Below are 26,334 nucleotides of genomic sequence, written 5' to 3'. Positions count from 1 at the left end.
TCACAAAACCCAGTTGGATGTTTTCCCATAATATGAAGAGTGCTATTTAATTTATTATGCCCTATTCTTACTCTGGTCATAATAGTCTCTTCTCTCCTGTTTCCTCCCTTATTTTCCACAGTGCCAACTCTTTTTTTAATCAAGTATAAATGTCTTCCTTTTAGTTCTTGATCCCACCTTTGTTGCCATTCTTTAATAATTTTTCCCCACACTATACTCTTTCCTTCTGATCTTGAAAGGCTGATGACTGCTTCTATGCTCTCTTTTTGCAGTGCTTTCTTAGCTATTTTGTCTACCTTTTCGTTTCCTATAATGCCCATATGTGCTGGGACCCACATAAATATAACCTCATCACCTTTATTCTTTATTCTTGAATAGATAGACATAACGTCATAAAAAAGCTCCTGATGATTCTTAACTATGCCGGTCTTGAGACTCTGCAGTACAGAGACAGAGTCGCTGCAAATTAAAGTTCTGTTTAACTTAGAATATTCAATCCATTCTAATGCCATCAAAATGGCAAACAGCTCAACAGCATATACACTTAAGTGATCTGAAGTTCTCCTGCTCATTTCACTCTTCTGGCTGGGAACTACAATTGCAGCACCTGTAACTCCTGTTATTGGGTCTTTAGATCCATCTGTAAAAATTTGCTTAAAATGAATGTATTTCTGGTTCACATGTCTATAAAATCCACTCACCAAATCAACTTGATTGTTTGCTATTTTGGTCTGTAATACCTCCAAATCCACTATTGGAGTGTCAAACTTCCACATAGGGATACTGGGCCATACCACAGTTTTACAAAACTCCTTTCCATATACACGTGCAGCACGTGCAGCATCATCTCCTGTCCAACCAAAACTAAATCTTTTCCCCTTTCCCTTTTCCCAAAACACTCTTTACACTCTTTTGGTTGGGTGACTATCTATCTGTCCCTTCAAACTAATCCAGTAATTTACAAGCAGCTGTTTCCGTCTTAGGCTCAAAGGCATTTCACCTGCCTCTACCTGCAATGAGCACACTGGTGATGTTCTCATGGCTCCAAGACATAATCTCAATGCCTGTGCCTGAAGTTTGTCCAGCCTCGCTAATACTGATTTTGCTGCTGATCCAAATGCCTGACTCCCATACTCCAACCTAGATCTTATTAGGGAAACATATATATATGTTAATGAATTAAAATCTGCTCCCCACTCCACTCCTGCAAGACACCTCATTACTTTTTTAACTTTTTTACATTTATCCTCTACTTGTTTAATGTGTGATCTCCATGTTAGTCGTGAATCACTCAAAAAACCCAAAAAACGAAAACTCTCAACTCTTTCCAGATTATTCCTATACAGTTTCAGTTTAATATCTTTATTTTTCTTTCCAGAGAAAACCATCACTTTTGATTTTTCAGCAGAAAACTTAAAACCCCATTCCATTCCCCACTTTTCAACCTGATGTATTCCTTCCTGTATTTTCTTAACTACATATTCCACATTTTTCCCACGTTTCCAAAGCGCCCCATCATCTGCAAACAATGATCTATTCATGCCATTCGGTACATTATTAAATATATCATTTATCATAACGGGAAAAAATGTAGGACTTATAACAGTTCCATTTTCTACCATATGCTTATTTGAAATTTCTGCTCCTATTTTAACTTGAACTGATCTTCCTTTTAAGAAATCTAAAATCCAATTAAAAACTTTACCTCTTACTCCCATTTTGTGTAGTTTAATCATTAACCCCTCTCTCCATAACATATCATATGCCTTCTCAACATCAAAAAATACTGCTACCACAGATTCTTTATTTATTTGAGCTTTTCTTATATCGTCCTCTAAGCACAACACTGCATCCATTGTGCCCCTTCCTCTCCTAAACCCACTTTGACATTCCGTTATCAAACCATTTTTTTCCAAAAAATACATTAATCTCTCATTTACCATTCTTTCCATCAATTTGCAAATATGCGATGTTAATGCTATAGGTCTATAGTTTGATGGCTTATTAGCATCTTTTCCTGGCTTCCTTATTGGGATAATTATTGCTTCTTTCCAACTCTCAGGAATTTTCCCTTCTTCCCATATTTTATTAAATAACATTAGCAATTTTTCCTTACTTTCTGTACTTAAATGTTTTAACATGATATAACTTACTTCATCTTTTCCTGGTGCCGTTTTTCTAGTTTTAACTAATGCTCTTTCTATTTCTCCCATACTAAAAGGGACATTTAGATCATCCTCAAAGACGTCCTTCTTTTTTAAAGCTTCCATATTCATAGATTTAGTGCTCTCTCTACCTTTCCTTCCTTCCACTGACAAATTATTTGAGCTGTGTATACTAACAAATGCATCTACCAACATCTCTGCTTTTTCTTTGTTAGTAACTGCATCTTTATCTCCATCACTTAACACAGGCTCAGATTTTGCTTTTATTACCCCCGCTATAGATATAAACATCTTCTTTTTCTTCTCAAATCTTCCTCCATTCTCTATGTTCACATCCATTTTTTCCTTTATCATATTCAGCATCCTTAGCCTGCTTTTCCCCCTCACTTCTCCTGACGGCATCAGCATAAGACATTTTTTCCTTCACATTAATTTGTTGTACTTTCACCTCACGCTTCTTTACTTCACATCCCCAGAAGGCAACACTATGATTGCCTCCACAATTGCAGCACTTTGGTTTAACACCCTCTCCACATTTTCCATAATCGTGGTCTCCTCCACATCTAGCACATCTTCTTTGTTTTTTACATCCCCTTGCCACATGACCAAATTCCTGGCAGTTGTAACATCTCATAGGCTTAGTTATGAATTATCTTATGTTATATTTAATATAACCAAAGTATACCTCTTTAGGGAGGTCCTTACAGTCAAAATCAATCAGAACAGATTCCGTTTCCTTTTTTTCAATTCCTCTTGTCATTCTTTTAGCAGATTTAACTGATCCATTTCGCCTCCTCAAATTCTCTACTAGCTCCTTCATACCCACCGTAAGAGGAACTCCTGCCATTATTCCTTTACAATTCTCTGTTTTCTCCCCTCCAACTCTCACCACTTTTGCTACTTTAACTTTTCCCACACTGCTAATTCTCTTTGCCTTCTCTATCTGTTTTTCAGAGCTACATCCTTTCAATTACATCGTCCTTATTTTACTCAAAAAAAGATTCCAAGGCAGACAAGATACCCTTTATTACTTAAGATACTGTAGACTGATTAAATCATATTTTCCCTGCTAGATCCTGATATATGTTCTTGCTCGGTCAACATTACAGTTGATTGTAAAATCATTCAAAACCCTGTATTTCTTAATGTACAGGGTGGTGATATCATCAGTACGATTCTTAGGAGAGAAGTGACGCACGATCAGACGCAGGACACGTGTGCTGAGGTATATGCACAACTGCATATAAATACAAAGTATTCATGTTTTGGTTGGAATGACTGGTCCGAGTCAAACAGCATTTGTAGATCTATTTTTCTCTATTTGTTTTCTCAACATTACAGTGTTGCCAATGCAAACTGCACAAAAGATTCTGACTGCGCTCAAGGAGAAATTGATTTTGATGGTCATGGTGGGGTTTACTTTTATAATAAATACATGCATATATACAGTGGGGTCTAAATCTCTGAGACCACTAGTTTAATATTAAACTACTTCTAATTTAATACACAGTTTTTCAAAAAAATTTAAGTGCAGCTTTAATTGCTGCAGTATTTACTATTTTACTAAACTACTTTTACTTTTACTTTTTTTTAAATCTTAAACTAATTCAAACTTAATTGATTAATTCACTAATTCATACATTAATTAAAAAAGATTTTCATTGTGGCCTCAGAGTTTTGATGCATGGTCCACTGTAAGATGTGGACTTGTTTTTGAATAGGTCAAAGAACAGGACGATGTATCCCATACTTACAACTACACATTCAAGACCTGCGAGATCAAAACCTGGTGTCCCATTGAGGAATATGCTGTTGTCAGGTATTGTGCTTTTATTGACTTATCTGTCAAAAATCTAACAGAGAAATGAACTCAAATGTCTTTCTTATCCCTGTAGGGAACCAGCTTTGGAACAGGCTATTAATTTTACAGTGTTCATAAAGAATGCCATCCATTTTCCAAAGTTTAAAGTCCTGAGGTACGTTGATGAGTTTCAGCATGTTTTATAAATCAGAGGATATGTCTAAGCAGTGCCAGCATGCTTTTTAACCTTTTGTGTGATCAAAAAAGCATTTAGTAAAACATAAATGTATCAGAAATTCCAATTTACACTACCGTTCAAAAGTTTAGGATATCTATTGTTTTTGAAAGAAGTCTCTTAGGCTCACTAAGGTTGTATGGAATTGATCAAATATACACTAAAAAAACAGTAATATTGTGAAATATTATTACAATTTAAAAGAACTGATTTCTATTTTATTATATTTTAAAATGTAATTTATTCCTGTGATGCAAAGCCGAATTTTCAGCATCATTACTCCAGTCTTCAGTGTCACATGATCCTTCAGAAATCATTCGAATTTGCTGATTTTCCGCTCAAGAAACATGAATTATTATCAATGTTGAAAAGTTGTGCTGCTTAATATTTTTGTGGAAACTGTGATACACTTTTTTTTTTCAGGATTCCTTGGTGAATAGAAAGTTCAAAAGAATAGAATTTATTTGAAATAGAAATCTTTTGTAACATTATAAATGTCTTTACTGTCACTTTTGGGAAATGCATCCTTGCTGAATTTATGTTTCTCATGGTCCTAAAAATATATATGTAATAATACATATATAATACAATAAATAATATATGTATATTTTTTATCTGAAATGGAAATGGAAACTACAGGGGCAACATCAAACCAAACAAGCCAAAGAAGTTGTTACGGTGCCATTATCACCCCGACACCAACCCGTATTGTCCAGTGTTCAGCCTGGGCTTCATCGCAGCGAACTTTGCAGAACGGCATGTATACGGCTTAAAGGCACAATATGTAATTTTCGCCGCTAGAGGGCGCGTATTCAAAACAAACAAAGAAACAAAGGGTAGTTGATGACGCCGTGACTGAGTGTGGAATCATGGGAGTACATGGTCTTCATCCTCATACCCGATGCAATCCGACGGGACTTAGGCAGAAATCATGTTCATAGATGAGCTAATGATTTATTAACGTAGTAGAATGAAGCAAGGTGAGGCTGAAAGCCTTCGAAGCGAAACGAGGCGGCTGAACGAGCTCGACACACGACTCGAAAGCAGCGGAGCTTTTATTATGCCACAGTCGAGCGCTTCCGCTCCTTTCCGGTCGTGCTCTAAATTTTCTCTCTTTATCTCTCTTTTTTTTTGCAAATCTCCATTCTTTTTCAGTTTATATCTTGCAATTCTGAGAAGAAAGCCGCAATTAACTTTTTAAAAAATTAAAAATAAATAAAAAAATAAATAAATCTGATCTGCTAGAATTCTGAGAAAAAAAGTCAGAATTATGAGATATAAACACAATTGTGAGCTGTAAACATGGAATTGCGAGGAAAAAAGTCAGAACTGTGAGTTTATGTCTTGCAAATCTGAATTTAGATCTCACAAAAAAGTCTGAATTGTGGGATAAAAAGTTGGTTATCTTTTTTTAAAATCCTGTGGCAGAAACGAGTTTCCTTGTAAAACATACTCCAAAATTTTTGTTTTATTTACAACTTCGAAAAACAATTTTTACAGTGTATATGTGACCCTGGAGTCTTAAGTCGCTGGGGTATATTTGTAGCAATAACCAAAAATACATTGTATGGGTCAAAATTATAGATTTTTCTTTTATGCCAAAAATCATTAGGATATTAAGAAAAGATCATGTTCCATGAAGATATTTTGTAAATTTCCTACTGTAAATATATTAAAACTTAATTTTTGATTAGTAATATGCATAGCTAAGAACTTCATTTGGACAACTTTAAAGGCGATTTTCTCAATATTTAGATTTTTTTGCACCCTCAGATTCCAGATTTTCAAATTGTTGTATCTCAGCCAAATATTGTCCTATCCAAACAAACCATACATCAAAGAAAAGCTTATTTGTTCAGCTTTCATATGATGTATAAATCTCAATTTTGAAAAATTGATCCTTATGACTGGTTTTGTGGTCCAGGGTAACATATGTGGTTAGAATGTTTCTAATATGACTCTTGAGGGTCATTCATTGAGAGATATTCGAAAGATTTCCCAGTTTTAAAACAACACGGCAGTCAATAAATGACAACATTTTTATATTCTGTTTGTCGAATAGATTAATCAAAAGCTTTTTCTGTTTCTTGAACCAGGTCTCCAAGAAACCCAGTCAGCCAATCACAACAGACCTCACGCTTACAAGCTATGGCTCCACCCACTCTGACCTCTCAGATGGCGTGCCATTATAAAACAACCTGCCATCACCGAAAACGCTCCAGTGCCGGCATGCCATGCCAAATATACAGCACAGTAGAATCTTTTTACAGAAATGACTGGATATTTTCCTGTCATAGGAACAATAAGGGTAGGAAACAGCACATGTCATATCTGAATTTAGAAAAGCAAAAAGAAGCAAAACCACATTTTTGTTAAGATTCGCTTCAATAAATATTAAACACTGATCACCAATTGAATTGCTTAGTGTTTAATTCAACTCTACAACGGGGTTGCATGTATCTTCCATCTTTGAACAGTCATGAAATATGAAAAGTTTCTCTTCTGTAAAATGACATATTTCCATCTTTATTAATTAAAACTCATTGCATATTGTTTCATATAAATGTGTCACATGATTTAAATTCCCAGGACCTATAAAGCAGCTTTTGATTTTGATCAGATTGTTAAAATATTGCTGTTTGTCTTTGAAATAGCCATTGAATTTTGATTTCACATTGACTTTAAAGTCTGACACTAAATTTATCTGGTGATTAAAAAAGTACTAAAGGATCAATTCTATCCAAATGATCATCTCTTTTCTGGGAACCTTCTTCCATCAAAAGGAAAGATGAGATGGTTTCTCCAAAGAGCAGCACTCGCTCTGCTAACCTGATAACAACTCCTCCTACGATATTGGTTACAGTAATGAAATTTAGGGGAAGAGGAATTGCGTCAGCCCAGCTCTACTCTAAATGTGATTAATTGAAATGTATCGGTTTATGCAGCTCACACTTTTGAGGTTTATGGTCTTTTAAGTAATGATCAAGGGTACATATAAAACCTCATCTCCCCAGACAGGAAAAGAGACTGAAACCAAATGGACAGACAATGAACTTAGCTGTAGCACTATGTAGCCAGAACCTATTCTGAAGAAAACTTTTGCTCTTATGGGAGAAAGAAACATTTCAGTAAAAGTGGTGAGTAGAGCAATGACAATTCAACAATGATTGGATTCAAATTGCACATTGCATAGCATGTCATATATCTCCATGAGGTCCAGGTCTTTGCCTCTGAGATAAGAAATCAAATTATAATGTGGTAATGTAGAGTGGGTAGGAGCCAGGCAGTGAAGTTAAAGTGGGTAGTTGCTGGCTATTGCTCTATCCTATAGTGGTCACAAAAACCATAAAAGCCATATCTTTACAGAATTAAATTCATAAATGTCAAAAAGAAGCAATATCCAAATGGACCATTACCAAAGAGACATATTAGTTGCATGCCACTATGAACAAGAGTGATACCCCTCATCTGCAAATATCATTGCAGATTCAATTAGTAACCATTATGACCAAAATCATCATTCAATTACTTAGGAAGTAATGACAGAAGTGAATTCTTCATATACAAAAATATTTATTAACAACAAATAAAAGAGTTCCGGTACCAACATTTTTCCACTGTGATAGTGTACACACATTTCATAAGAATTCAGATCTGTACAAATGGCTCACACACACTTAGTTTGGCACAAATGATGGAGCGTATCGGGTGGAAAAGCATCTATGCGTTCATACTAAGCACCCAGTCAATGGTCTCTAGCAGGAAGTTCATGTTATAGTGGGCGGCAATGTTCCGGAATACTTCCACCTGTTCAGTGAAGCTCTGTAAACATGCAAACAAGTGGAAATGAGCAAGCATGAGACATTACATGACTAAACAAAATATTTGTAGGTGGTTTTAGAGTAAGATTTTTAAACAGTTTTTGAGTCTCTTATGTTCAATTTGTTCAAATTTAGTATTACATCTCTTGCTCACCAATGGATCCTCTGCAGTGAATGGGTGCCGTCAGAATGAGAGTCTAAACGGCTGATAAAAACAATACAATAATCCACACCAGTCCATCAATTAACATCTTGTGAAGTGAAAAGCTGCACGTTTATAAGAAAACAGGCATTCGAACTTTAAACCAATGCTTCTGGCCAAAATACTAGTTCATAATCTATAATAATGCTTCCTCCAGTGAAAAAGTCCATCCCTTGTTGTCCTCTCACAACCTCTCGATCAAAATCTACCAACATATTTGTTTTCACTTGTAAATGGTGTTTGATCTGTGCATATTTCTCTCCTGAAGCAACGATTCGAAGTTAAAAACGTCTTGGATTTGTTTCTCACAAACAGTTTTTTGCTTCACGGGATACTAATGAATGGACTGGAGTAGGGCTGGACGATATGGCCAAAATTGATATCACGATATATTTCTTAATTTCGGTCGATACGATATAATTCCGATATCGATATGAACACTATTTCAGCCAGAAAAAAGGGTATGAAAAGTGCTCCGAGTCGCTGCAGAAAAAAAAATTGAACGACAACAAAAACTGGAAATGTTGCTGGAGACGGCTTATTTAAAATGAAAACTGATTCTCTGCCAGCAGGAGGCGCTTTTAGAGTGATAAAACTAGCGGTTTCTCCAGTAACGGCTGTAATCAAAGCAGCTCCGCTCATGAATGCTACTTTATCAGATCAAATGAAAATGCCATCGAAACTTTTCTGAAGACAGTCAATTCCCTTCAGAGATACATTCATATAAAACACCCGCGCCGTGTTATGATTTTGAAACGTGCAGTGCTCATGTTTATTCAACGAAGTCAAACGGCACAAATAAATTAATGTATGGGAAACACTGGTAATGTATATCGAAATATCGGAAATGTGTTTAAAAATCATATCACCGTTATTGAAAAAAATTATATCGCGATACATATTGATATTGAATTATTGTCCAGCCCTAGACTGGAGTGGTGTGGATTATTATGATGTTTTTATCAGCTGTTTGGACTCATTCTGACGGCACCCATTCACTGCAGAGGATCCATTGGTGAGCAAGTGATGTAATGCTAAAGTTCTCTAAATCTGTTTCGATGAAGAAACAAACTCATCTACATCAACTTCATTTTTAGCAAATTTTCATTTTTGGGTGAACTATTCCATGAATGCATAATTTCTGAATAAAAGTATTCATTTATTTCCAAATAAGTCTTACTAACCACAAACTTTTGTATTAGCATTTTAATGTACCATAAGTACCTTTGTGGTGAAGCTGAGGTTGAAATCTCCAGCACAGTTACAGTACAGCAGCATGTTAGCTTCCTTCACTCCTTTGCATTTGGCACATTCCTATGATGGGATAAAGTGCCATTTACATAAGTGAACTTCAATGGATGTGCATATCCATTACACTAGGACATTTACCACTCAAACATTTTCCTTTTCCAAATCAATTTCCAAAAGCATCAGAAACATGGTAAATAATGCTGTTTGTGTCTCTCACCAGGTCTTGTAGTGTGTAACTCATGAGCTTCTTCTGGAGCGCCTCCACCAGGGCCATTTCTATGGACTCTGTGTCGTACTGGGCCTGACAGTTAGAGCAGAACCACTGAGGAAGAACTGAACCATCCTACATAGGTAAAAAAGAAAGAAGAGCGAGGTGAGAATATTATAGCCTTTTTTGGCTAGCTTGATCACATGACAAATGTCTAAACATGGGAAAACACCAAGAAGTATTAGCTTAATGACTTAAAAAAAACCTCTGGAATCCATTAAGCAAATGTAAATATGAATGAGTAGCAAATCTTTAACCACAAGTTCAAATAAGAGATAAACTGTAACCAGAGTCCTGTTGTTACCTGGGAAACTGCAGGGTCTTTGCAGAGGTCAAGATCACGACAGAAGTTACAGTGGTGGCAGATGACCTCGGGCAGGACGTAGGACTTGCAGGGGTCACGGAACTGGGCGTCCTCTGAGAATTCTCCAACATCCACCAATCGCAAAAGATCTCGCTTCAGTTTGTTCACCTGATTGACAATGTTGGCGTCCAGAGAGAGCACCTGAAGGGACATTAAAAACAGAAACAACATCAGACAGGTGTGAGGACTTTGTAAAAATTTACCTTTTCCTGTTTAAATGTGGTCAGCAAGATTTATTGTGGTCAGCAAGATTTTTTTTTTTTTTGAAAGAAGTCTCTTATGCTCACCAATTTATCTGATCAAAAATACAGTAAAAACCGAAATATTGTGATTTCTTTTTTGCAATTTCGTATAACTGTTTTCTATTTGAATGTAATTCAATTTATTCCTATGATGCAAAGTAGAATTTTCAGCAGTCATTACTCCAGTCTTCAGTGTCACATGATCCCGATTCAATGCTTAAGGAACATTTCTTATTATCAATGCTGAAAACACTTGCTGCTTAATATTTTTGTGGAAACCGTAACACTGTCATTATTGTTACAACTTTAGGAGTTTAAAACACATTACTGCAGTATAAAACCACAGGAGCTGGAGGTTTATGTTGATACCTGACAGACGTATTTAATAAACTCCAGAGCAGGGTTGTTGAGGGGCAAGTGAGAACCAGGAAGAACAGGAAACATCTCAGATGGGAGCGTAACACTACGAGTGCTCGACACTATCTTCTGAATCTTCTGAGTGATGGTGAAGAAGTTCTGTGTGAGTTCACTTGACACATACTCCTGAGAGAATGTAATCAAACCTACAACAGCACAAAGACAAGAAAAATAAAAACATTTTTTGTTTTATTTGTACTTTTTTTTTTCTTGCAAAACATTTTTTATATTTTAATGCAGTCATAAACAAATAACTCATTACAAAAGCACTCAATATTTGCAATAGACTATGCTGAATCATTTTATGCCTTACCAGGAAGTGCACTGACATCCCCAGTTGGCTGCTGGGACGCTTGGGTCGCTCCTCGTCTCTTAATAGGAGTAGCACCAGGGGCGTTTCGCCGAAGCTCTTGTCTCATGCTGTGATAGACAGCTGCAATGTAGGCTGAAAACAACCAACCAATTATAATGAAATTATGAGAAATTATAATAAAATAGAGCTGCACACAAAAAAAATCTAATTGTGCATTTTCAGGTCAAATAAATAAATCCTGTAATGTTACCTGAAATGATCATGAGAAAGTATTTCTGACAGGATGCTGTTTGAGGAAGGTACTGCATGATGTTCCAGTTACTTTCAATCAAGTCTTCTACATCCTCTTCCCCATCCTGTTCTTCATCCTCCCCTTGGTTTTCTTCATCTTCATCCTCATCCTCACTTCCATCCTCTTCTCCATTCTTCTTTTTCTTCTTTTCATTGTCATGCTAGAGTGGGTGGGGGAAAAAAAAGTGTTGAAACTCAACTTGAATAGTACAAATACCAACCATTTTGAGTTATTTTACATAGAAAAACTTGTAAAGAACAACAAGTGGTTTCTAGGCCCTGTGCTTTACCTCTCCATACAGAAGGCTCGAGGGCAGCTTTCCCTTCACTCCTCCACAGTTAGCTGGATCCATCCACAGCAGAAACTCCCAACAGCGTGAGAATGTGATGGACAGAGAGTGGAAGATCTCCTTTGAATGGATACTAAAGCCGAGACACAAGACAGGAAGACAAACAGTAAACAGAAAATTAATCCACATAATCTAATACCAAAGCCTGGACTTCAGACTTTCACATTGCATGAGAAACTAAGTTAAAAGTCTATACGAGAATGAAAAAAAAAACATGTAAAAAGGTTTAAATCACCTGTTAGTGATGTACTCCACGTATGCAATGGCGTCATCAATGCGCCGTTTCTTGGTGCAGAGGATGAGTCGGTTGAAGTTTCCATAGATCACAGATGATCCCAGGCGCTTAAACTCTGCCACAAGTCTGATGTGTTTAGAATAAGAAGTGTGAACAATACAAGTAGTCATTCTGTGGCTCAAACAGTAGTGCATTAACTGATAATGTATACTTTGAAAGTTGCTTTGGGCAAAAGCATCTGCCATGCTAAATGCATAGATGTAAAATGTACATAATACAATATTTATAGGAATAGTTCAGCCAAAAATGAAAATTTGCTAAATTTACTCGCCCTCAGGCCATAAAAAAAGAAGATATGTTTGTTTCTTCATCGAAACCGATTTAGAGAACTTTAGCATTACATCACTTGCTCACCAGTGGATCCTCTGCAGTGAATGGGTGCCGTCAGAATGAGAGTCCAAACAGCTGATAAAACATCACAATAATTCAGTCCAACTCCATAATTAAGACTAAAATACAAGTCCTCTATCCATAATATTGCTTTCAACAGTGAAAATGTCCATTTTGCCCAAGTTGTCCTCACAACAAAATCCACCAACATATTTCAGAACTGTTTTGGAATGTTTTCACATGTAAATGGTGCATTTCTCTCTCTCAGCTTTTTGCTTCACAAGACATTAATTGATGGACTGGAGCGGTGTGGATTACTTGTGGTTTATTGTGATGTTTTTATCAGCTGTTTGACTCTCATTCTGACGGCACCCATTCACTGAAGAGGATCATCTTGGCCTGAGGGTGAGTCAATTTTTAGCAAATTTTCATTTTTGGGTCAACTATTCCTTTACAGTAGCATTTTTGCTTATGTGTCATTTCTAAACAACCGATATAAGGTTTTGGACTTCATACTGACACTTTTCAGCATTGATACACAGCAGGGTTCCTCAAATCTTGCCCTGGAGGGCCAATGCACTGCAGAGTTTAGCTCCAACCCTGACCAAACTCGCCTACCTGTGATTTTCTAATGATCCTGAAGACATTGATTAACATGCTCAGGTGTGTTTGATTAGGGTTGGAGCGAAACTCTGCAGGAACGTGGATCTCGTGGGCCAGATTTGAGGATCCCTGATATACAGCAACTGGAGACTTAATCTCATGCAAGTGTAAATTGTAAACTTTTTTTGCTCAATTGTATTACTCATTTCTTTAAAAAGAAATACCCTTAGTAATGCACCTTTAAATAAAATGCAGTTACAATGAAAACTAAAAAGCTACTTTAAGACAAAATTCTGAAACTGTAGATGATGTAATAGAGCAACTTTCTTTAACCCCAAACTACAAAGTTGAAATATGAAACTTCTGTGAGCTGTACTCACTGCAGGAAGATCTTCTTCATCATGTTGAGGAGGGTGCGGTGCAAGGCCGGGTCGTACAGCAGAGAACTGGGTGATCGCAACCACCGGTAAAAATGCATCACCTGGTTATCAGCGTAGATGTTATGATACTGCGTAATCTCTCGAACCCAACCAACAACCATACTCTTCAGAATCCTGCATGAGGACAGAAAATAGTGAGAACTCGTTTGTACAGTTTTTTTTTTTATTGATTATTAAATTGATTTGATTACGTTTGGGCTTATTCATTTCTACATGCATACCTGAATGTGTTGGAGCAGAGTGCCGTCTCATCATAGCTGGCCACTGCATTTGCCCCCTGATTCCCTGACATCATTTCCTCCAGAGATGCATGCTGAATGACATCAAAGCTGACGCCCATGCTGGCCCCGCCTTCCATATCGTTAACATGCTGGGACTGTAGAATGGTGTTCACTGCCAAACTCTGAATATCCAACTCCACACAAACTGGAAAAAAGCCCAAGTACTTTACAGACATACTTTTTTAAAAGCCATAAAAAAAAATAATAAAAATTACTGATATTCAACTTACAACCATATTTGTCTGAGGCCATTTGGTGGGTTGCAAATACCAACAATACTCATGGATAAAGTAACTTATTTAAAAGTATCTAGGGCTGCCACTAATGACTATTTTTATTTTGATTAATCTATTGACTAATTTATCGATTAATCTTAACGATTAATTTCCCACAAAAAAATCAACAATTTCACTTAAGAATATTTTATTAAACTATATTTTATTAAACCAAATGAAATCCAAATTTCTATGAAATCCTTTTTTTAAAGCAAAAGTAAAGTGCAACATAGCGTGCAAGAAGCAAGTGTCCATCTCATAGTCCAAATCACTGAAATCAAAGTTCAGTATTATAGTGTAAGAATGACAACATATCCATGTGTTCTAGTCTACTAATAATAAAATTATAATCAAAAAACACTTTTTAAAGGAGTATTTACCAGAAATGTTATTTACCAGAATTTATTTAGGAGAAAAATGTAAATGTGCAGTATTTCTGAAAAAAAGAAAAGAAATATATATATATATATATTTTAAATAAAATCAATTAATTGGAGATGCTTCCTATAATAATAATTACTTTTTTTGTGGTAATAAAAATAGATATAAGTGAACAATAGCCTTTAAAATTACTTAAATACATATATAATAGCAATGAGGCAATAATAATTAGTTCAAATAAAGTATTAAAAGCAAGAAATCATATGGTTTTATTAAACAAAACTGTTAAAATACATAATGTATTATAAACAATAGAGCTAATGTACATTACGCATTACAACAAAGGCCTGCAGAGGGCGCCAACGGCCTGACGATTGTTTTTACACATTACTGTGCGATCTAATACTTGTTTAATACTGACCAAGCACCATTTAATTCAAATGTCCACTTAATCTTTAATATTTGGCCATTTCTTTAGGACAGAAATGCTATAGCCACTGTAATTAAAAGAATATGTGGACATCAAAACGTGTAAACTCAGAGTGAGGGTTTGAGCTTTTATTTTGAAACCGCGAGATAATTATGTATTCTTCTGTGTTTGCGTGGATTTATAAATGATTTACCTTACAAATCTGACGAAATGGCGCAAGCGTTCCCAGATGAACGTTATAATAAACCCAAACTCACAACAACACGCAGAGATGGAGTTTGAGACGCTTCACACATGTAAATGATAACAGTTCCTGTGGAACTACTGTGAACGGAGCCGCTGTGTGACGCATGTACTTAACCTACACGCATGTAAATAATTAAAGCGCATATACTGTATTAGAACTGCATCACATATAATTATTTAATTAAATCGTAGCGTTTGTGAATTCACATTATGCTTAATTATGATTTTTAAATGGGTTTAATATATTGTGCAGCCTTGGGAAACAGTCTAATAATGTGTTTTATGGATTCTCGTCCATGAAATGCACCACTTCGGGTATTTTGCCGGTTAGTCAACGCGAGCAAAATTAAGTCGAGGATTTTAAAAAATCTAATAGTCTAATAAAATCGACAAATCGCGACAGCCCTAAAAGTATCGTTTGGAGAATTACTCATGTTTTCAAAGAAGCGTTTAAATCTCAAGTGACAAATGTAGCTTATCTAAATAAATAAATAAATAAATAATAAATTTGTGACCACTTATATCACAAAAATTTACATAAATATAATGGTATCAGTGATTATTATTAACTTGTTATTGTTGTTAAGTAAAACCATATTTTTTTGTTGCTTTATAAAGAATAAATGTTAACTGAAATTATTACTAAAAAGAAATTAAACCTATTTTATTTCAGCTAGCTGCAAGGAAACATTTCTCATTTTCCTATATTTTAAATTATGTACTAAAATGACAAACAAAAACTATTAAAAAAGACAAAAAATATTAAACAAAATTATTAAAACTTTAACAAAAATAAAAATGAAAACAGGAAAAAAAAAAAAAAAACTAATTCAAACCATTAAAAAAAAAACTATAATGGTATCTCAATTAAACTAAAATAACACTGGTGGTGCTTTTTATTAATACAATATTTATAATGCATATTATGTTTATTATTGTTGTAGCCTTATGCTAATGTAGGTATTATTATTTCACAAATCAGAGATAAAACAATAACAACCAGTGGATATATAGGCTACACTGTAATCATCTGCTACAAATACAATATTCTTGCGGTGTCTTTAATATCTGTTGTTCTCTTAGTCTGTGTCAGATCCTGCGTCTCAGTGCATCGGACTGAATTTGCTTACCTGTGGAGTAGCAGCCATGGCTATTGATGTCCATGGAGCCTCTCTCATCACTCTCCATCACCAGTCTGCTGTCATCAGCCTCTTTCCCCCCGTGGTCCGGCCGTGCCGTAGGTGACAGCCACAATAAGTGGTTGTGCTTTCTCAGATGACGTGCAAGAAATAGATCTGATCCAAATATAGAAATGTCCTGAGGCAGATTTCCCACAGGCAGGTGATAATACCTGCAGAGGAAAGGACATTACATTACAGAAGTCTGAAGTCAGCTTCTCCTAGCATGCTCTCTGATTTTGACTTTCTAAGGGTTTAAAGGGGTAAATGCATGAAAAAAAATCAAATGTTCTTTGATTTGAATATATATATATATATATATATATATTTTTTTTTTTTTTTTTGCTGTTCTTCTGAACTTTCTATTCATCCAAGGATACTGAAAAAAAAAATGTATCATGGTTTTCACAAAAACATTTGATACATCCACTTTGACAGAAAATTAATAACATTTACATTACAAAAATAAATTAAAATAGAAAATAAATGTTTTAGAAAGAATTGTTTTAAGTTGTAATTATATTTCAGAATTTGACAGTTTTTACAGATTTTTGATCAAATAATGCAGCCTTGGTCAGCATAAGAGACTTCTTTCAAAAGCATTAAAAAAACCTTAATAACCCCAAATTCTTGAATGATAATGCATTATAAATATATAGCGTTATGTTCATATCTCATTCTCTGTCCAAAAAGACCAGCCACATTAAGTCAACAATGCTTGTTTGGGGTTCAGAAATGTGGCCCACCTACTTACAATGATGATATATAAGGAGGAAATACTGCTATTCCAGTGTCTTTATGAATAAAATCTTAAAGGCACAGTAGCAAAAAAGGCCAGTTTAAATGGCCAAGGGGAACGAGACGAGAGAAAATGGTCACACCAACTACAAAAACAAATTCAGATTTCAAACTGACTTCAGTGCAATTTTTAGTGTACCCAAATAAAGACAGTTTTCCATTCTAATTAAATAAATCTTCATAGTCAAATCAAGATAAAACCTGTATGAAGTATGACAGTGATAAAAGTGTGTGATGTACCTGGCCATATCAAAAGCCTGTGAGAGGCAGCTGTCCAGGTTCAGGTAGTGTTTTATCATGCGGCGAGCTCCGTGCCGTTGCCAGTCCAGTACACTGTAGCTTATCTCATCAATAACATGAACCGGCACCACCGGGAATTCCTCTAGTACAGTCATGCCAGCTGCCAGACGGCGCAGCTCCCAGTTAGACTGAACGGCAATCAGGGTCGGACCGCGCCGCTCCTCCTGCACACATGATAAGGAGCACAGCTGTTATTCATCTGCTCAACTGTGATGTCAACTTTATTATGCTTTAAATAAATTGAGACCGTACCTTGTAGTTGAGGAGAATGCGCTGCAGTGCGCGGTAGATGGCTTTGACGTCGTTTTCAGCACGCACTTCAAACAAATGTTTCTCAGGTGGCAGAAGCTCCTCTGTGGTCTTCTCCAAGAGTGCTGTGCGCTCTGCTCCGTACAACGAGCTAAGGTTTGGCATCTGATTACTGCGTACCTACATTCGGTGTAAATTTCAGTAGGGTCAATTCTATCATCATCTTTGCACTGTGTATTCCTCGTAAAGTCTTGCATAATTAAGAAAATCAAAACAGAAAAAGTTCAAGTGCAATTATCATATAACAAAGGCCACGATTTAATCAAATAACCATGGTGCATGTTTCAGATTATCTTCTTTTACAGCAGCTCGGTTCGCAGTAAAGGATGCTCCATACTCATCTGTGCATCTGTACTGAGTTTGGGTTGCTTATAATGTGCATTAGGCAACTCTATGGTTTAACGTTTGAAAATGAAGAAATTAAGGCAGCTGTAAATATTTGCTTTGTAAGTTTACAGTTACTGTAAAATAACTTTTCTTACTCATTTTTTATTTTACAGTGAAAAACTTTTATACATATATCATTTAGTAATAGAATTTAGATTGAAATCTGTTAAATAATAAATATTCTACTTCTCTTGCTTATCGTTATTATCATTATAATAACGCTAAGTAAGAGAAGTAGAATATTAATTATTTTCTAGTCATATTGATATGTAATCACAAACTGTTTTAGCCAAATTGTGCAGCCCTATATTTTCATCCAAACTGCATAGCCATAACTTCTCAATTACCAACTAGTTATTGAGCTGACCATTTAGCTTGGCTGACATTTCTATAATATAATCTGTCGGTAGGCTAGTAAACTATTACTCTTGTCTAATAACGCCCCTTACCAGAAGCATTTGTCCATTTCCCCCATTTCATCAGTTATTCCCTGTTCATTTATGTTTTATCACTCTTGGGGTCATCTTTTTGTTTATTTTGATTTGTTTCCTATTCTTTGTTGTTGAGTTTTGAGCTCACATATGTTTCAAGCTAAATTGTAGAGCTTACCGTGTCAAGAACAAAGATGCTGGCTTTGCGTTGGGATGGTATGAAGAGGCCAAAGAGAGCCTTATGGCCTTGACTGTGATGGTACAGGTAGATGTGCCTTACACAGCCTGTAACACATAAAACATACAATATTTAACCCCAACACCTTCAAGCACATCAGCCACCATACAGATGCGTAAGCATTGCTACAGTGTATGCATGAATGTTGTAACCAATTACTAAACATCTGTTTACGTCACCTGGCTCGAGGTAGCTGAACTGGGCCAGGGATCTCATCTCTAGGTGCTCCAGGTCGAAGGAATCAGCCTCTCTGCCAGCCAGGTCTCTGACCACCTGTTTATTGACCATACACATGCAACCCAGCTGGACCAGAGCCCGGAACAGCAACGGAACCTAGAGGGTCACATGGAAAGGGCAAGAGACAGACACAGGTAAATGACCTCTCTTGATACTACAAAATAAGGACAATGGACAGCAGAGCAGAAACCCGCTCTGGAAATCTCTATTTGTAGAATACCGTATTTAGAATATTCCAGGATTACTATCAAAATAAAGACACCACGACATTCATAGAAAGGCCCTTACCTGTGTCTCATAGACACCCTCAATATCAGGAGCTGAGAGGTCAGCATTGATCTCATTGATGTGTTCCTGGTACATGTCCTCAGGAACTGCATACTGGTACAGGTAGTACACCACACCAGAGCGTGGAAGTATCCGGTTCACCTGTCATTTAAATGGATCAAAATGAAATTTGTCCCAAACTCAATTAAAAACTTGTTGAAACACTTGATTCTGATCAAAATAAGGGAATGCAATTAACTTAAAATTTCAGATTATTATTAATAGAAATTATTGATATAACATAATATATAATTAATATAATATTATTATTATTAATATAAAAATAGAATATATTATAATATATTAACAACAATAACTATAATAACAGCAACATGCAATTTAATATAAAATACAAAAAAGTTAAAATAAAATAAATTATTATTGCTTTTGTTATATATTAATAATTATCAATAATAAAACTTTTTTTTTTAATTGTGTATAAATGGTATTATGGCTATAATTGTTTATTATTATTATAATAAATACTAATTAAATCAGCAATTATATTATTAATTTTTATTGTTAATAAATGTAAGTCAATGTTGTTGCTAGGCAGATTTCTACATTATAATGGACTGTTTGTCCTAAAGGATGATTTAAGCTAATCTACAAGTAAGATGATAATATATTTTCCCTTACATATTGGCTTAAATTTTTAACCAGCTGAATGGGATAGCACAAAATTAACTTATAGTCAAGAATGCTCATCACATAGATCATGCACAGAATTGGTGGTGAAAAGGTTATAAGCAGACCTTTTTGCAATTAGATCCCTCTTCTTGCTTGGGCACTTTCTGATTGACATAAAACACTCGTGGGATGTTGAGTTTCATGCAGTGCAGGTCACTGCCAATGACCGCCCACAGCTTATAAAGACCCGGGTGATTGGTCTCTGCAATCTGGAGGAAGTGGATAGCGAAACACATCATGCATTGATAGTACTACAAAACACAAAACTGCTGTCATGTTTCATAGTTCAGATACACTACAATTTTTTGAGAGAGAAAAAAAAAACTTATTCAGCAAGACATTATGTGACAAAATGTGACAGTAAAGACTTTTACATTGTTACAAAAGATTTCTATTTCAAATAAATGCTGTTCTTTTGCACTTTGCATAAACATATTAAGCAGCAAAAATTTTCAACATAATAAGTTAGGGTGGCCATATTTTAGTTTTCCAAAAAGAGGACAGTAGGGGGCAAGGTTCGTGGGTGGGGCTTCGCCTAACAGTATACATAGCAAGGTTCTACCTGTCTCTTTCCCTCACTGGTAAAGAGCTCACTGATCTTCTTCTGCTTGTAGATATCATTCTTTTCCAGAAGCTTCTTATGCAGCCAGTCTGGATGCCGTACTCGGGGTACTGGATTTTTCACCTGAACAAAAATAGTAACCGTTTTAACTGGAACTAAACTTAGTAACCGGAACTAAACACAAGAAGAAATAAATTCAAATTCAAATACAGCTAAATATAATAAACACTATTTTTTCTCTCCACACTTAAAATCAGACAATCAGAACACTGCATGATTCATGTACTGTTTTGTAGAGTGGAATTCTGCTCCAATGAGACTTCAGAGTTGGCAGGGCAACTCAGCGCAACAGAAACAGAAACCAACAAAATGTTGCCTGTTTTGGTCCTGGTTAGGACTAAAATTTAAAGATAAGGACTAAAATGGAGAGATAAGATTTAGTGCTTGATTCAGCTGGTTAGAACAAGGACTCACAGGTGTTTAAATGAGTGGAGGTTTATTTACCTGCTGTAGAGCTGCAGGGATAGTGATGATCTTCTGTATGGCACTGCCCAACCGCTCAATGTAGTAACCCCAGTCCAGAATCTTACATGGGAAAGGAACAGACCAGATATGAAAAATAGTAAACATAATAACAATAAAGATTACAACATTCCCAAAATAAACTCACAGATCTAATATCAAGATCATAGAGACTGGGCATCTTCAGCCACTTGCGTAGAAAATGCTTTTTAACACTCTCTTCAGCCTGAAAAATTGCCAGAGGGATCGCCCTGTGTGAGGAAGAAAAAGTAATTAATATAATTTATATTTAATTGTATGTACATGATAAAATACAGTAATTTTGTGAATTATTATTACAATTAGGGCTGGGACAATAAATCGATGCATCGCGTTTCGTGGATCGATTCTGAGATTTTCGGAATGCATCGCGATTCTCTTTCGAACCGATTCTGAGCTTAGTTTTTAACAGCAGATGGCGCTCTAGGCTAGATGCGAGATTAATGTAAACACAGCCCACTGTGAACATCCTTGTAATTCGCTTCAACCTTTTCGAACTTTATGAATGATTATTTTAGGTTTAAATGGTGCGTGTGTAAGGAACTGGAAGCAAGCAGAATACGGCTATTTCTAAAGCACGCAGTGCCATCTGCTGTTAAAAACTAAACTCAGAATCGATTCAAGAGAGAATCGCGATGCCTTCGGAAAATCTCAGAATCGATGCAGAATCATTTCTCGATTCGAGATGCATCGATTTATCATCCCAGCCCTAATTACAATTTAAAATAACTGTTTTATACTGAAATATATTTTAAAATGTCATTTATTCTTGTGATGGCAAAGCTGAATCATTCTAATATGCTGAATTTGCTTCAAGAAATATTTCTTATTATCAATGTTAAAATCAGTTGAGCTGCTTAAGATTTTTTTCAGGATTATTTGATGAACAGAAAGGGGGAAACAGGAAAAGACATTCTAAATGAGACTTCAGGAAATGAGTTAGTAGAAAAATAAATGTTTTCCAATCAGGTCAATTCCCGTGTTCTCACCTTTCAGTGACTGGCGAGCCCTCCGGTTTGCGAGATATGACATAGCGACAGCTGAGGCCGGCATCCTTCACCATCTGATCTCCAAGGAATTCGGCAAGACGCTTGGCTGTGCTGATGGAGGTGGACTTCTGTTCTCCATAATCTTCCAGTTTACGGGACATGGAACGGTTTTCGGAAATCAGCTCAAACAACTCGGCATCTGGCATGTTAGCAGCCTTGAACACAAAAGACAAGAACAACACTCAGTAACACTCCCATTCAGCTTTGCCTTGTTAAAATAATAAACACAGCTGTAAATATTATGTAAAATAACATCCAAGGTGAGCAATTATTCAGATTATAATTCCACTTAAACCCATACAAGATGTTGTAACATTTGTCTATACCTTGCTATAGAGCACATCAAGCCAGTAGTCAGCCACTTTAGCCACAGAGGCATAAACCTCTTCTAGAGCTGTGCCTTTTAGGAAGGCCTCAAACACAGAAGACTGGAAGATCTTAATGAGTTGAAGTTCTCCTCTCCTCTTCACCTCAAAGCCCTTCAGCTCAGCCAGCGACCCGTCCTCGTTAAACACGGCATACCTGAAGATAGAGAAGATACGAACCGAGCTTAGAAACAAAGTAACGAACAAAAACTATGAATGAAATAGATGTTTCCTGAATGGAACCTAATTTGCCCTTTATTTGAGGCTTTTTCCAAAGCAACAGTAGTTTATATCTACTAGTGCCTACAGTTACAGGTCAGATATGTCCATATACAGATGGTACTCAACCAGAACGAGCTTTTTATCGCTGCCGCCGCATCTGCAAAATGTATCTGCAACTTTTTACCGCTGAGAGACGCTTTATCAAGCAAAGTTATCAAGCGAAAGCTTCAAAGCGCATTTTCACCAATAGAAGTCAGCTTTGCCTTGCCGATGGGTTACATATGATGGATGCAGTCAGCGGAAAACCAAAGAAAAACACTAGTTAAAATAATTAATATTCACAGAAGCAAATTTACTTATGAAGTTGTGTGCGTTTGCTTCGACTTCAAGCAGGATAAATATCAAGCCTGTGAGCCTCTGCTCATGTTTACCCTAAGCTACACAGTGCTAAATCACAATTTAGATTTTTACACATTTAACAGGTGTGCAGTATTATTTATATAATATGAAACATATATTATGTTACCTTAAAGAAAAGGTTGTTTACTTTGCATCGTAGCAGTGAAAGTGGTAGCTTGTTCAATACATGGATTTATATGCTAAATGTCAATATTCTCACATTACAAAATATTTGTCAAGAAACATTTTTTTCTTTTTAGATTTACAATTTAAAATTAGTTTAATAAAACGGCATGCATTTTGGCATGTCACACACATACTTTGTTATTTGTTAGCTGTCCTTTATTTTGACAGAGGACATGATGTGGGGAAAAGATATCTGTCCACAAATTAAAAAATAGTTTTTATTAATTCCTTCCTTTATTTTAGTAGGAACGTGAGCACTGTATAATTTAGTTCCCATTATTTAACTAAAACAAGAAACATAAATAAAACCAGGCCACAGTTTAGCTAAATCAATGAAACTGAAAAGAAGGGACGGATTAATAAAACGTCCTCTAGGCTTGCCGCGATATACGGTGCCGACGGTGATACCGTTATTAAGCCGCAACACCGGTTACGTCACTTGCCCACCGCAGCACCGACCCCCACCGTCGTTTAGATTTTTTATAGTAATAAAAATCATTTAGTTCAGTAAAAGAACAGACACTACAATTAAAAACAGACTCAATGCAGCGTGCCGAACGACAGCCGCATCACAGATCAGATTTCATTTATCCAGTGAGGAGAGTGAGTCGAGCTGACTGACAAGAAGAGTGAGGTGAGACAGACAAGACGAAGGCGGATGATTTAGTTTCGAAACGAAACTAAAAACGAACAATTGCTTTATGCCGAATTGCCGGTATTTGAAAGTGAAAGTAAAATGCGCACGCCACTTTTACAAGCTATTTGAAAGCGAAGGAAAGCGAGGAAAAGAGGAAACGCCCCCCTGGTGATACCGGTATTACCGGTGTTGTCACACGTCGATTAACCGGTGGGAAAATTTCCTCACCGTCACAACCCTAATGGCCTCTAAACATTTTTTCCCTATAATGATTATAGAAATACATTTATCTCTTTATTAATGTGGCAATGCTGCTCCCCTAATGCAAATAATATATCAGTTAAATCTATATATTTGTTTTAATAATAATCTCATGTAATAAGTAGCTTCAGTAGGCTGAGGTTGACTATTAAAACAAAAAAATAATAACTATATAGTATTGTTTTTTTAAATATAATATTAATACATTTTTAAGAAGAATACTGAAACTAAAACTGATTACATGAAGTCTCTGGACAGTTTTATTACAGCTTTGCATATGTTCCCTGCGCAATTTGATGTAACATGAATACAGCATTATTTTTACTGCAATATATTTTTACACTTGTATTGCCAAAAGAACTGCAGCGTTACCACTTACTAGGGCTGTGTTCGATACATTGATACGACGATGTATCGTCACAGGCATTTGACGATACGGGTATAGATACAGCTGTTTCAGTATCGATATCGCAGCACGTGCGCAGCAGTTGGACCACGCTTTATTTGAATACAAGGTACAGCAGGGCTCGACAGTGCGACCATTTCAGTCGCATTAATCGCGATCTCGATTCCATTTCGATTTATCGTGCAGCCCTACTGATAAGTGTTACTTATTTTTGTCAACCTGGCAACCATGTGCTCGCGCACTCTCTCCGCTGTGGATAAAAGTGCTGGCTTTCTGAAAACACAGGTAAGATTGCAGTTTAGCGATCTCCACTTCGATATTCTATTCTCAGAAAAGTGTAATTCATCAAGTGTTCATTTACGAGCGAGAGAGAGACGGTGTATTTAAGAATTGACTCCGTTTTTGCCACGTTTCTCTATTAACAGTGAAGCGGTGGCTTTAATTGCTTCAGAAACGATGTTACAAATATTTGCTGAGAAAGATAATTAGCTCTTCAGCGGTGAAGCTCTTTTATTGATGAAATTGTGGGGCAGCGCTAAAGTTTCTGTGTTGCTGAATGTCTGTGTGCGTGCACAGTGTGATCTGTTTGAGTGACTGAATGTGTGCTCGTGAGCTACAGTGAAGACAGCGCATTAGTTAAGAAATTTTTTCAATTTTGCAAATTCAAATTTTTGTTTTTACTTTTTTAAACGGAGAGAGTGTTAATTTGTGCAATGATAACCTACCAGCAATGCAAGGTGATTTTATTAATATAATAGAATGAGTACATTACAATATATATTAGAACAAGTACATTATTATTTATGGGCTTAAAAATAAGATGCAAACAATCAGAATATTGTACCTGGTGGGGAGTGCCCAATGTTAACATGAAACCTATGCCATTACCTATATTGTAATACTGTGGTACAGCAGGCCGTTCATAATGCAGAGGTCAACTGCCTGCTCTGCCTATAGTTAGCAATGGCCCTACAGTATGCAGTGTTTAATAAACAGCTGTTATACTAAATTCTGCTGAGCTGAAAATTAGTGCGGTCCCGTATCGTGGCCTCTGTATCGGGATACGTATCGTATCGTGACTTTGTTGGCAATACACAGCCTTACCACTTACAATTAAAACAGTGCAAAATGAAAATAGTACAAAGCAGAATAACAAATTAAGAACAAAAGTTTCTGTCGCTCTCTCTAAACCTGCTCTATGAGTTTGAAACACTCAGCAGCATCAGACACTCTCCGTATGAAAGAGTGGCGATTCACACCTTTCTATTTCCACCCCCACGATGAAGCTACTGAACTGCCCCAAACCCCAACCCCCTTCGACTAGACTGGACTGAATGCAGAAACTGCTGGACAGCCTAATATTTGTTGCTCAGTGTAAAATGGACATACACTTTAGAACTTTAGAAGTAAAAAAATTGTGTAATATAAGCAGTGTGTTCTAGAACTGCAGAACACGAACACACACACCTATATTAATCAATTTATATATTTTTTAAAAAGCCTAAAAAAAGAATAAACAAGCAAAATGTATGTATAAGGCAAATAATAATAATAATAATTTAAAACATGGTTTAATTAATTAAACACATTTTAATACAAAGGAACAACTTAATAAAAAGTGATCAACAATTTCTTAATTCATGGACATAATTTTCGGCATGTCATGAACAGGGCTCTGTATACGGGAATTAATGTTTAAAAAAAAGGACAGATAACGAATAAGCATGCTTGACCTGCTAAAATGCATCAGCAAATTATTAAATGTAAGTTTTACTATGATATCAATGTGA

General features: G+C 36.0%; 1 protein-coding gene across 1 annotated transcript in view; it reads right to left on the bottom strand.

The window, feature by feature from the left end:
• Positions 1-7,797: 7,797 nt before the first annotated feature.
• The window catches only part of pole (polymerase (DNA directed), epsilon), a 31,213-nt gene continuing 12,676 nt past the window's right edge, over positions 7,798-26,334 (bottom strand). Inside the window, exons 25-47 of the mRNA XM_016572729.1 lie at positions 22,395-22,590; positions 22,009-22,223; positions 21,129-21,231; positions 20,963-21,043; positions 20,459-20,581; positions 19,962-20,105; positions 19,168-19,308; positions 18,822-18,975; positions 18,583-18,689; positions 17,530-17,706; positions 17,218-17,441; positions 16,132-16,352; positions 13,610-13,814; positions 13,329-13,502; positions 11,956-12,081; positions 11,661-11,793; positions 11,330-11,531; positions 11,080-11,211; positions 10,719-10,912; positions 10,048-10,248; positions 9,693-9,818; positions 9,449-9,538; positions 7,798-8,023 (exon numbers count right to left, since the gene is read on the bottom strand). Coding sequence (XP_016428215.1) covers positions 7,922-8,023; positions 9,449-9,538; positions 9,693-9,818; positions 10,048-10,248; positions 10,719-10,912; positions 11,080-11,211; positions 11,330-11,531; positions 11,661-11,793; positions 11,956-12,081; positions 13,329-13,502; positions 13,610-13,814; positions 16,132-16,352; positions 17,218-17,441; positions 17,530-17,706; positions 18,583-18,689; positions 18,822-18,975; positions 19,168-19,308; positions 19,962-20,105; positions 20,459-20,581; positions 20,963-21,043; positions 21,129-21,231; positions 22,009-22,223; positions 22,395-22,590 — 3,571 coding nt within the window. The 3' untranslated portion in view covers positions 7,798-7,921. The remainder of the gene's footprint in view (positions 8,024-9,448; positions 9,539-9,692; positions 9,819-10,047; positions 10,249-10,718; positions 10,913-11,079; positions 11,212-11,329; positions 11,532-11,660; positions 11,794-11,955; positions 12,082-13,328; positions 13,503-13,609; positions 13,815-16,131; positions 16,353-17,217; positions 17,442-17,529; positions 17,707-18,582; positions 18,690-18,821; positions 18,976-19,167; positions 19,309-19,961; positions 20,106-20,458; positions 20,582-20,962; positions 21,044-21,128; positions 21,232-22,008; positions 22,224-22,394; positions 22,591-26,334) is intronic.

Source organism: Sinocyclocheilus rhinocerous, unplaced genomic scaffold (genome assembly GCF_001515625.1).
Source record: "Sinocyclocheilus rhinocerous isolate Xijiao unplaced genomic scaffold, SAMN03320098_v1.1 scaffold352, whole genome shotgun sequence".
NCBI classification, from domain to species: domain Eukaryota; kingdom Metazoa; phylum Chordata; class Actinopteri; order Cypriniformes; family Cyprinidae; genus Sinocyclocheilus; species Sinocyclocheilus rhinocerous.
This window is presented reverse-complemented; position numbering and strand designations above follow the sequence as displayed.